Source organism: Pinus tabuliformis, chromosome 5_2 (genome assembly GCF_031772625.1).
Source record: "Pinus tabuliformis cultivar Carrire ecotype Pingquan chromosome 5_2, CPIR1, whole genome shotgun sequence".
In the NCBI taxonomy this organism is placed as follows: domain Eukaryota; kingdom Viridiplantae; phylum Streptophyta; class Pinopsida; order Pinales; family Pinaceae; genus Pinus; species Pinus tabuliformis.
The window spans coordinates 304,078,807-304,091,705 of NC_142306.1; the positions used below are offsets into that span (position 1 = coordinate 304,078,807).

Here is a 12,899-nt window from a genome sequence, read left to right on the forward strand (position 1 = left end):
TCTTGCCAGTTTTGGAAGAGTTCCAGGAACAAAATTGAGAACACTTCCTCTAGCAGAAAGACACCAGCTTCTTGCCAGTTTTGGAAGAGTTCCAGGAATTGCATTAAGCATTCCAGAGTTGTTGGTCATCCTTAAACCATCACAGGTTGAGACTTCCCTTTTCAGGTTGAAGTTTTACCTTTTATGTCGGGTGAGACCTCCCTTTTATGGTTGAATGTTTCGCTCTTTAAAACAATAGGATCACTTCCTCTAGCAGAAAACTTCAGTTTCTTGCCAGTTTTGGAAGAGTTCCGGGAACTGCACTAACCGTTCCAGTGTTGGTAGTCATCCTTAAACCACTGCCCTTTATACCAACATTTCATAGAGCACATTCAGCCTAATGATGCCATGCATTTTTTGCACATTTTGTATTATAGCTCTCTTCTTGGACTCATACATAACTGACGGGGGAATGTTGGAAGCCGAATAGACCAAACCAGTCAAAGAGACCTTGGGATCTGAAACCCAAGAGTCACATAATGTACTATAAATGTAAATCTCTTGTTAATAAAATTGTATTGCATGTTTTATCTTTCATATTGTCTTTGCTGTCCATGTGTGTTTAACAATTAGATATCATGCTCTGGAACCAGCCACATGGAGGAGAAGACTCGGACATTGACACGCTTTATGAACGACCCAGTCACTCTGCGCGGTTATAGTTATGCCACAACTTAAAATTCAGTTTTCAGTTCGCCCTTGAAATTTTCTATCACTTCGTTGGTTTCATTTAACTTGTGACAGGAGCACGAAAAGCGTGTTCGCCCTTGAAATTTTCTATCACTCCGTTGGTTTCATTTAACTTGTGACAGGAGCACGAAAAGAGTGTCTGAAGCATTGCCTTGGGTACTTACAATCAAGCATTTCAGGTGTTAATTTCGACGTTTTGTGGGCAGCCATCTTTCCTGTCACTGTGTTCAAAATGAATTCGAACAAAAACTGGACGAGAAGGTTCATACGAAACCCCTCAAATTCTTCAGCCATGCCCAGACAGAGGACACCTCAGGAAGGTTAGTAAACCCTGCATTATATTTCTAGCAATTTTGTTATAGTTTTTTTGTGCCTGTCATTATGATATATTCATCTCGGTAAATGAATATATTTTCACCGCTGAAAATAATTAAAACAGAAGTATGGCAAAGGCAAATTAGGGTTTCCTGACTCAACTCCTTACTTATGGACCCGAAATCAAATAGAGGTGTTAGGTCTGAAACTACCCTAAGCGTTTTTAAACGAAGCTCAGGGGCATACTGTTCCAATTAGGCATGCTTTCTTTTCAAGGTTGATGTCGGTTTCCTGAAACAATTTCTATCTTAGCAGTCATGGTGGTTTCATAATATGGGAAAGGAAAGGCACGGGAAAAAAGAGTCACTCTTGCGTGCATATTAAATCTCCTTAACTGATATAAAAAGTTTCAATTGACATATCATTCAGCTTTATAATTTGATAAATGGCGAGAGGTTGTAGGGAGTTTGAATGCAAAGGAACCTTAGATCGATTACACTATTCATTACCAGAAAATTTTCTCAAAGAAAAAATTGAGTGATGTTAATAACGATAATTGAGTGATCTTACCAGAGATATACCATATATCTTTTTAATAAAAATAATTTCTATTTTGACAAAATGTCTCTTTTTATACCTCCAATTTCTATAAACCCCATACCCCTATCTCCTTACTCAGTACCTCCATATATTGCCTTTATTTTTTCATAATTTTAAAATGCTTCAATGAGTAAACATGGTAAGATATTGATCAACAAGGCAAAGGGCCATGCTCTCCATACTTTGTAGCAATTTAACAATTATGCATAGAAAGGAATCAGAGTCTAAGAATTTGAAAAGAAAATTCCAAAAATCTTATTTGAAGAGACATCTTTTGCTAAAGTGTCATTGACAAATTAAAGAGAGTTAAGGCCATCAATCATGAAACTAAGAAGTAATTTGTAGTTTGTGAGACTCTTCCCAAGTTTCTACTTGCATGGCAAGGTTGTATTTAGAGAATCTATTAATGAGTTTCTTTGTTTATAGACATGACACAATTAATGTGAGAAAATGAAATTTTGGTTTTTTGATATTATTGAACAATGGTTACACCAAAGATCTCCCCATTAAGCATTTTATCACTAGGTGAGAGTCTGCAAGGCGTTGGTTTGGTTGATTCATTTTTCCATGGCTAGTATTAAAACTAACATGAATGATAATGTGGTTATTAATGGAATACCTAGTGCCAATTTTGAAGTTACTAAAATGGATTTAAGATATGTGGAGAAGAGCCCTTATTACTCCTTTAGGTTTGTCTCCCTCAATGGCCTATCTAAAAAAGGATAAGGGATTTGGATATTGATATTTAGCTTAAGAGCTTGAAAATCCCTAAGAGGTCGATGGAAAATTATTATTAACACTAAAGATATTGAGGCTTTAGGAGCTGCAATGAATTGTTCAAGTGTCCTTATTTTCAAAAGGTTTTGCATTTCTTCTAACAAAATTAGCTAGGCCAAGGTTAAGTGTGCCTATCTTTCTTCCATCATTTTAATATTTTTTTATTGTATCTATTCTTCATATAACTTTCAGCTTTATAATGCCTTCCAACTTCCTTCCATGCCACAGTGAAAAGACATATAAGGATGGACTCAATGTTTATCTCCAAATTTGTTTCACATAAGCAACATCTTTTAGGGCTAGAAAACTTCATTTTTGAAGCAAATCCCAAGTTAATGCTCTATTACTTAAAAAGATGCACATCAAAATCTTGCATTTCTTGGGAATTTGTATTTCCAAAGTGGTTTCTACCAACAAATCAAAGTCTATTAAAAAACTTTCATGAATATTCTCTTATATCCAATTATGGGCATGTCTCTTGACACAAATTTAGTAGACCATATGTTTTCATCCTCCTCTTCATTATAAAAGTGCTACATTTCCTTAGATAGTCAATATAGGAATGTAGATAACTCCATGATAACTTTTGCTTATGCTTCTAGTTTAAAGCTTAGTCTATTATAATATACTAGAGGGAACAATAGTTTTTCAATGGGACATTATGGATGAGAGGTATATGTATATAATGCATGCTTTTACCTCCAATCTAGGGGTTGAGTGTAATAATGACCTTGTCCCCCTTTTAAACCTTACAAATTATTCTTTTCCTAATAACAGGGAATGCTTTAGTAGATGTTTTTCATATAATGAAGAATTTCGAGTTTTTTTTTTTTATGGTGTATATCTAGTTTTCAACTAATTTTGGAATTCAGATATTGCATTTCATATTTCTCTTTAATAGTTTATTCCCAAAGGCCATGAACCTAGATCTACCTTTAGGCACTAGTTGTTACTAAGGCTTTGGAAAAATAAAAGAGATTTTCTAATCCCTAATCTTCTTGTCTCTTATGGAAGGATTTTCCTCCAAGAGAATATTTCCATTTCTTTATTCCCTTGTCATTGACCAAATGAGGAAAAATAAACTATAAAAGGGATAGAGAATCTTATTGAGGGTTTCATTTCAAAATCCAAGCAAGAGACCTTTAGTAACTAGGGTGTCCTTTAGGACTGATTTAATTAAATATAGATGCCCCCAAAGAAAGTCATCTATAAAACAAGGTACTCATTTTTTTATATCTTGGCTAGGATTCAAACCTAATGATTTTCTAGAAAACTATTTTCCTAGAATTTCAACCACCAATACTTTAAACTAGACTTGAAGGTAGTGACGCAATGGGAATATTCCACTCAATCTCGTAGTGACCCTATGATATATCAAGAGACATCTTAGAATTTATTACCATACCTATAGCTTTGCAAAAAGGGGTTATGACTTCATTAGTTCTTTCCACAATGTGATTTGAGCCATCATAGAATATAAATATGTCACAAGGAATAGAAAATGTGAAATAATGTAATAAATGTTGATTAGGATACTTTAAGTGAACCATTTTTTAATTCAACTCTAAGCATCTTTCTTAATGCTTTTACTAGTAGGAGGAAGAGTAAGAGATAGAGTGAGAATATATATTTAATAACTTTCTTAGATTTGAATAAGAGTGAGGTAGATCCATTGATTAGGGATTAAAAGTTTACAAAGTGGATGCGAGCCATAATGAAATCCATAATCCATGCAATAAAGTGTAAGATAAATCCCAAGTGGATGAGTATGATGGAATGCCTTAAAAATATTGACCTTGGGAATCATTAGCTTCGGGTTTTATATTTTTGTAGAGTGTAATCCTTCTTGAGAAACACCAACCACTTCAAGAATTCATCCTCCTTCAAGAAATCCAAACTACTCCAAAATGACCTACATTGAAATGGTTTCCTTTATAAGAAATGATTTTAGAGATGATCTTCTTATGTTGTTGCATATAGAGATTGGGAAAAATATCTAAAATTTGTTTTCTTTGTGAATATTTGGAATGATATCAAGGAAGGTAATGTTTAAGGTAGCTAAAATATTACTAGAGAGCGAAGAAGCTTCCACCACTTTGTGAAGGTCCTTCTTTAAGAACTAGTAACACTTGAGAAATAACACTATGTTTAGCTTATTAGACCCAAGGGTGTTTCCTTTTGAAATCTATGTATGGTTTTGAGCAATTATACATTTTTTGGTCTAAATTGATTATGTTCTAAGTTTACAAATCCATGAAAGAAGCTAAAGAGTAAGATGATGACATGGATCATAACTTGATAGTCTTGTAGTAAGGAGAATTTTGAAATGAATAACCCCTTCTAAGGCCATGTGAGAGAAATTTTCTTTCCAAGATCAATACCCTCTATCAATTTTTAGCATGAGTAGGTTTTTCTCCTAGTAGTCTGCAAAATGATCAATGAACTTCCTATCATCATTCCTAAGTTTATGTTAGATGACCCTACTTTTTAAGTGAAATTTATTTTATTTTTCTAAAAGAAAATTCCTTCTCTTGTTTTCCTAAAACCATCCAAAGAACTTCCTATCATCCTTATCTCACTTTTTCTTTGACCATTGTATTGCTGAGGATTTTGTAATTTTCATATTCAATATAAATTACATAGGTACAGGTTCACCAAGAGAGTTATTGTCAGAAATAAAGACATGTGTATCACTTAAATAAATCCCTCCTCTTTGAGCCAATTATGATTTATTTTAAAATGATAGGGTTCCTTTCCTACATAGGGACCAATTTTAGTACATGATAATCATATAAATCTACTCCAACTAAAACCCATTGATGAAATTTGAGGGTATACTCTAGGAAATCCTTCATAACTATAAATTGATTAAGACTATTTAAAATTTGGTTCTTCACAATATTTTTATTCATCCATGTAGGGGTGAATTGTTTTGGCTATATGTCCAAAAGTTCCACTTACTTTATAATCCTAATTACAAGATCCAATAGAGAGTCCAATTCCATTGGACGTCATTCCTCAAATAAACCAAGAGTAAAATCTAAAGCACCACCTTTGATGACTTTTAACTATCATTGATTACCTAGAGAAGTCTTATGAGTATGGGTAGTGGATGTTTACCTATTTGAAATATTGATATGAATCAATATAGTGAAGGGTAAAATCTATCCTAAGAATTAACAAGAGCAAAAGCATTGTTCTTCTATCCTATGACAAGTCCATTTTAATGGCTTAAAGCATCCATGAAACTAAATACTCATCCCTAGAAATTTTTTGTAAGGCCTTGAATAATTTTGGCCCATTCTATTATAAGCTCTTACAAAGCAAGGATTGAGGATTTTGAGTGTTCACTAACCTCTTAAATGTTTTTTTAGTGTTCACTAACCTCTTAAGATTTTTTTGAGGGTTTTTGAGTGTTTACTAGAGGGATTGGCCACATGTTGCAATCTAGGGTTAAGAAGATTACTTTTTTCTCACTTTAAACTTCCCACTTAAGGCATTGAATAATTTTGTCCCCATTTATCATAATCTTTTACAAAATAAGGATTGGGGGTTTTTCAGTTAATGATAACCTCTTATGGGTCAATGTCTAAGATGAATTACAACCTTGTACAATTTAGGGTTAAGAATATTATTGTTTTCCACTTTTAACTTCCCATTTGACTTGCCTATGTATAATAAAAATGTAATATTTCTTTACCCTTTAGCCAATCTTAGAGTTTTTTTCTCTCAGGTGTTTGTATCAAGACAACTATAGCACTTCCTTAAAAAATAACAGATCCTTTACTACATGGTCTAATATTGTATTTCATAATCTTATAGGTGTAGAATTTCCCACTGTAGATCAACATATTATGCAACATACTAAAGCAAAATACAAGATATACTTCTTCAACAAACTTGTGGAAGCTTAATTGATTATGAGCAAGATCAAATAGAACACATATAATGGATGAAGTGAAATCAATCACTCATGAACATAGAAGAATACTCTCGGGAAAGCCTCGGCTAAAAACCTCGATCTCTGTATTATCATACATGTGGAAAAAATGTTTAGATTACACAAAGAATTAGCTTACAAGCCGTCCTACTCTCAGTACAATCCAACAATACAACTCACAAACTGAATAGACATAACATATACCTTCCCTCAGCCCTCCAAACCTCTTATTTCCTTGCGCAGTTTTCCTTGGGGTCCAATGCTACCACCTGTGTGAATTGGACTCATTACACACTCATCAAACCCAAAGTAACTCCACAATCTCCAAGGAATGAATTCCTTCTGCATGCAACAGATATCCTCAATGGAATATTCCTGCAACTAATAGTACACTATCCCATCATTTGATCTCAATTGGGTCTCTGACTGAATTGACATGCATGAGTTATTTACGAGAGAATATTCAGTTATCTAAAGTGCAACAGTTACATACATGCATGCATTAACTAACTGAACTCACAATTAGTTCAATAAACTATTTGAACTAATCTGATTGGACTTAACTCAGTTAACTGAGCTAACTAATTACAACTCAAAGTACAACTCATCCTGATCTCCTTTAATCAAGGGATAACTTCCTCAATCAATAGAGAAACTGTTGCATGTCTTCACATAGACTTCATGTTTGATTTTCTACAACTAATTAACTCAAGATGAATTAACTAATTATTTTACAAACAGCCATTAAGATCAAATTCGAATTTTAATTCTCAATTTTAGTTTAGGAACTAAAATTGGAATGTATCCTGAAATGCTATTTATAGTAGTGCTATTTTTATCAATTCTACTTTTAGCATTTCATGTTTCTATTTTCAACAATCCCTCTCAACAAGAAAGGGATTATCAGTAACCCCAATCCTGTCTTTATGGAAATCAAAATTTCATTTTGACAATGCCTTAGTCAAAATATCTGCATCGTGTTCCTCGGTAGAAACATACAGCAACAACATGATCCTCTTCACCACACAATCTCGAAGATGATGATACCACATATCAATGTGCTTGGCCCTGTCATGAAAAATTGGATTCTCATATAGTTTGATACAACTTTGATTATCACAATAGATCATAGTTAGATCCATCCTCTGACCAAACAATACCACTATAATCTTTCACATCCAAATGGCTTCACATGCTACCTGACTGGTAGCGTTGTATTTAGCCTCTGCTGAGCTAAGTGGAACTGACCTCTATTTCCTGCTGTACCAGGAAACTGTCGTTGAACCAAGGTTGAAGATTCCTCCAGAAGTACTCTTCCAGTCTGATGGATTCCCTACCCAATCTGCATCTGTGAAGCCCTAAAGCTTCACTCCCTTAGTCCATTTGTACCATAATTCATACTGAGATGTGCCTATAAGGTATCTTAGCACATGCTTCGCTGCCTTCCAAAATAGCTTGGTAGGTTGAACCATAGCATGACTCAGCTGGTTCACCACAAAGCATAAATCTAGTCGTGTTTTCACTAGATACATATGTGAACCCACAAGGTGCCAATAAATAATAGCAGCTACTACCTCACTTGAAGTAGCATCCTCCTTCCTCCAGTTCCCAGCTAGAGGAGTCTGCATGGGCTTGCATTTCTCCATGTGAAAGCGCTTGAGTATCTCATTAGAATACTTGCCTTGAGACGCAAATACTTCCCCATCTTTCTGCCACACCTCCATGCCTAGAAAGTAGTGCATAAGACCCATGTCTTTCATCTCGAACTCTCTTGCAAGTTCCTCCTTGAAAGACTTGACAAACTAATCATCATGTGTCAAAATCAGATCATCCACATAAAGAACAATGATCAATGGCTTACCTTCTACCATGATGTGGTAAATGTTCGCATCTTCTTCACTCTTGGTGAACCCTAACCTGGTGAAATAGCTATCGATCCTGGTGTAGCAAGCACAAGGTGCTTGCTTCAACCCATACAAAGCCCTCTTGAGTCGGCACACATGCGACTCACGATCAATGGTCTCAAAACCTTCCAACTACTCAATGTGCACCTCTTCCTCAATCTTCCTATTGAGGAACATTGTATTCACATCCATCTGATGAATCTTCCAATCCATTGGAGCTGATAGTGCCAACATCGATTTGATAAATGAGTACCTTGCTATAGGATCAAAGGTCTCATCGTAGTTGATCCCGTTGACCTGTGAGAAACCATAGGCAACAAACCTTGCCCTATGTTTCTCAACACTATCGTCAGCTACCTGCTTTACCCTGTAAAGCCATTTGGAGCTCACCATTGACTTGTCCTGAGGTCTTGGGACAACATCCCACACACTGTTCCAAATGATAGATTCATACTCCTCTACCATTGCATCAACCTAGATTGGTTGCTACACTGCCTCCTCGAATGAAGAGGGTTCGGTCTCTACACACTCCCCAACCGGGGCCATGTAACCAGTGTACCGCTCGGGTGACCTCCTCTGTTTGCGCTAAGAAGATGGCCATCCCACATTCTCTCATGCATCCATCATCAACCTGTCAACCTTCGTTGAGTGTTTCTGCCCATCTCTAGAAGACTCAGTATGAGTGGATGTCTCCACTCCTGGATTGTCTGCATGTGGCTGGTCCACATCAATTTGAGGCTCCTCCTCCTTAGGAATTTAAAGTTCCTCCTCTGCATGCAACTCGAGCTCCCTCTCAAGTGATACTTGCATGGCTTTCTGCTCGTCGAACTTCAGATCTCTGCGTATCACTGTCCTCTGAGTGGTAGGCAGGAACACTCGATAGTTGTGGGGTGTATAAGTGTACCCCACAAGTATCCCCAACTCAGTTGTTGGATCTAGCTTCCTCCATGCATCTTTGGTCACATGGAAATAAACCGATGATCCAAAGATCTTGAAGTGACTCACATCTCGTTGCTTCCCAGAAAACGGCCTCCATAGGTGTCTTCATCCCCAGTATATGGTGTAGGCTTCTGTTTTGCAAGTATACTACTGTATTGCATGCCTTAGCCCACAAATGAAGTGGTATGCTTTGGTCATGCAACATCGCTCAAGCTGCTCCCACAATCGATCTGTTATTCCTTTTGGCCACCCCATTCTGTTATGGGTTATGGGGTGTTGTTAACTCCCGTTTAATTCCTTTTGAAATGCAGAAGTCCTTAAACTGTTGGGAAACATACTCTCCACCATTGTCGCTACGCAAGGATTGTGTTTTCTTTCTAGATTCTTTCTCTGCAAAGCTTTAAACTCACAAAACCTTAAGAAGGTTTGATCCTTCTTTTACATAAAGTAGATCCAACATCTACGAGAAAAATCATCAATAAAAATAACATAGTACCTTTGTTTAGTGGTGGAGGTTGTAGAGAATGGTCCACAAACATTCATGTGAACTTGCTCCAGGATTGCTCCAGCTCTACTGTCTCGATCTTGAAAGGAAGATTTTGCATACTTACCCAAGGTACAACCTTGGCATGTATTCGTATGCTCCAGTTTTCCCTTGGTAAGTCTAGTAGAAATCTGTTGCATGATCTTTAAGGCCGCAAGGAGAAAGTGGCCCAATCTTCTATGCCATAGCTCACCAACATCTTGGCTTTGCACCACCTCTGCTTTGGAACTCAATGCAGCATATTCGTCTACCTCCAACTTGTAGAGATTCTTTACTCGAATCCCAATCCTCTTGGTCTGTCTAGTATTGATATGCCTCAGGAATACCTTTCCTTTACTAAAGACTACATTATAGCTTTTATCTTCTAGCATAGCAATACACATAAGATTCTTCTTTAGACTTGGTACATACTTTACATCAATCAGGGTGAGAGGAGCTCCATTCTCCCTCTGAAACACAACCGTACCTTCACCTGAAACACGGTACTTTACATTATCGCCCATCTTGATCTACATCTAGAGATCCTTCTCCTCTAGGGTATTGAAAAGATTCTTTTCACTGGACATGTGGAAAGAGGCTCCACTGTCCAGGTACCAAACACATCCCACCATGGATGAAACCATGCATGTGATGAGAGAGAAATCCAACTCAAATTGTGGGGCTAGTGCATCACTGTTTGATCCCTTCGAGGATCCCTTCTTGGATTTCTTCTGTGGACAATTCGTAGCATAACAACCCACCTCATGACAATGAGGGAATCACACTTCCAATTTGTCAAACTTCTTCCCACCATGGGAAGAACTAGATTTGGGATGGGACACCTTCCCTTTCCCTTTCCTAGCCTTACTCACTAAGGCTAGATTTTCTTCATCATCTTGTTTAGATGAAGATCCATCTCTAGTGCTTCTTCTTATCTCCTCTTGCATCAGATCTAACCAAAGTCGTTCCCAATCTGGTAGTTTCTCTCTTCCATTTACTGAGTCTTGGTAGCTATGCCATCTCTTAGGAAGACTAAGGAGAGCAAGACTCACCATGTCATCATCGGCTATCATGATCCTACACTTCCAAGCTCATCCCTGCAGGTGGTAAGCTTGTTCAGATATGCAGAGATTGTGTCGCCCTTTTCACACTTGATTTTCTGAAGGTTGTCTTTCAGTGCCATCTTCGTCTGATCACTGCTGTTCTGATATAGATCTTTCAATGTTTTCCACATTGAAAATGATGTCTCCTTCTGATGGAGGCTCGAGAAAATGTGGTCTCGAACTCCCTCTAGGAGGATTCTCCTCGCTCTAGCCACACATTTCTTCCATTTTTCCAATTCTGTAGCATTAGTCGCTGCTGGCTTTGGGACTTCTTGATCAATGAAGTCCTTTAGACCGTTGTCCTCTAATACTGCTTCCATGCGATCCTTCCAGGATATATAATTTGAGCTGGCATCAAGGGCATACTCGAGTCTTAAACCGTTGAACGCCATTGGGTAACTTTGAGATGTGATAAGAATTCAAATTCTATAATTAGGAACTTCAACCTTTGAACTTCTCCCTTCTTTGTATACTATTCTTTGCTTTGATCACCTTTTCTTTGATACCATGTAGAATTTCCCACTGTAGATCAACAAATTATGCAATATACTAAAGCAAAATACAAGATCTACTTCTACAACAAATTTGCAAAAGCTTAATCGATTATGAGCAAGATCAAATAGAACACATATAATAGATGAAGATAAATCAATCACACATGAATACAGAAGAATACTCTAGGAAAAGCCTCAGCTAAAAACCCCGATCTCTGTATTATCATACAAGTGGAAAAAATCTTCAGATTACACAAATCATTAGCTCACAAGCTATCATGCTCTCAGTACAATCCAACAATACAACTCACAGATTGAATAGAGACAACAAATGCCTTTGATCATCCCTCCAAGCCTCCTATTTCCTTGCGCAGTTTTCCTTGGGGTCGAATGCTGCCACCAGTGTGAATTGGCCTCAACACACACTCATTAAACCCAAAAGTAACTGTGCAATCTCCAAGGAATGAATTCCTTCTACATGCAAGAGATATCCTCAATGGAATATTCCTGCAACTAATAGTACACTATCCCATCATTTGATCTCAACTAGGTCTCTGACTAAACTGATGTGCATGAGTTATTTATGACAAAATATTCAATTATTTGAAGTGCAGCAGTTACATGCATGCATGCATTAACTAACTAAACTCAGAGTTAGTTCAACAAACCATTTGAACTAATCTAACTAGACTTAACTCAGTTAACTGAGCTAACTAATTACAACTCAAAGTACAACTCACCCTGATCTCCTTTAATCAAGGGATAACTTCCTCAATCAATGGAGAAACTATTGCACGTCTTCACATAGACTTCATGTTTGATTTTATACAACTAATTAACTCAAGATGAATTAATTAATTATATCACAAATAGCTACTAAGATCAAATTCGAATTTTAATTCTCAATTTTAGTTTAGGGACTAACTAAAATTGGAATGTATCCCAAAATGTTATTTATAGCAGTGCTATTTTTAGCATTTCTTGTTGCTATTTTCAACAATAGGAAGGGAAATCCACTTTGGCATCATATTAAGAGATTTTGATTAAGGGAGGAGGGAAGAGGTTACAAGCTTATAAAGGTTTACTTGAGGAATCTCCAACTCCATCTAGGTGGATGATAGAAAAAGGTTGGGCATTCAAAACAAGTGGAGAGACAATGCTACTATATAATTTTAGGTACATACTTTGATTCTCCTTCTTAGGTTCACAATTCTAGAGGACTAGAGGATTCAGTGAGAGTAATTAGAGGAGAGGAGTTCTTATTCAAGTCTAGAAAGCTATTTTGAGGAGGTCGTGCTTATTAGTCTTCAAATTCCTTCTTGAGTGGTTATTTATTAGTGAATCTCCCACGTAAGATATTTTCATAAGAGAGTTAGGGTGTTTTTCCTATGACACAAGTGCATTATTATTAGTAGAGGACTGAGAATTTTGCATAGAGGCACCTACTACACTTGAAAGGAACTCCCTCATAATCAATAGTTTATTAAAATAATTTAGGACCTTTCCCAATTTATTATAATTTACAAATTATTTTCCCAAGTCAATGCCCATAAGGATCCTTACCATCCTTTCATA

At 36.6% G+C, this 12,899-nt stretch overlaps 1 protein-coding gene across 1 annotated transcript in view; it reads left to right on the plus strand.

Moving 5' to 3' along the window:
- Positions 1 to 637: 637 nt before the first annotated feature.
- LOC149158751 (WUSCHEL-related homeobox 8-like) overlaps positions 638 to 12,899 on the plus strand; it is a 96,534-nt gene continuing 84,272 nt past the window's right edge. The window contains exon 1 of the mRNA XM_089433370.1: positions 638 to 1,049. Within this exon, the coding sequence (XP_089289496.1) occupies positions 962 to 1,049 (88 nt within the window). The 5' untranslated portion in view covers positions 638 to 961. The remainder of the gene's footprint in view (positions 1,050 to 12,899) is intronic.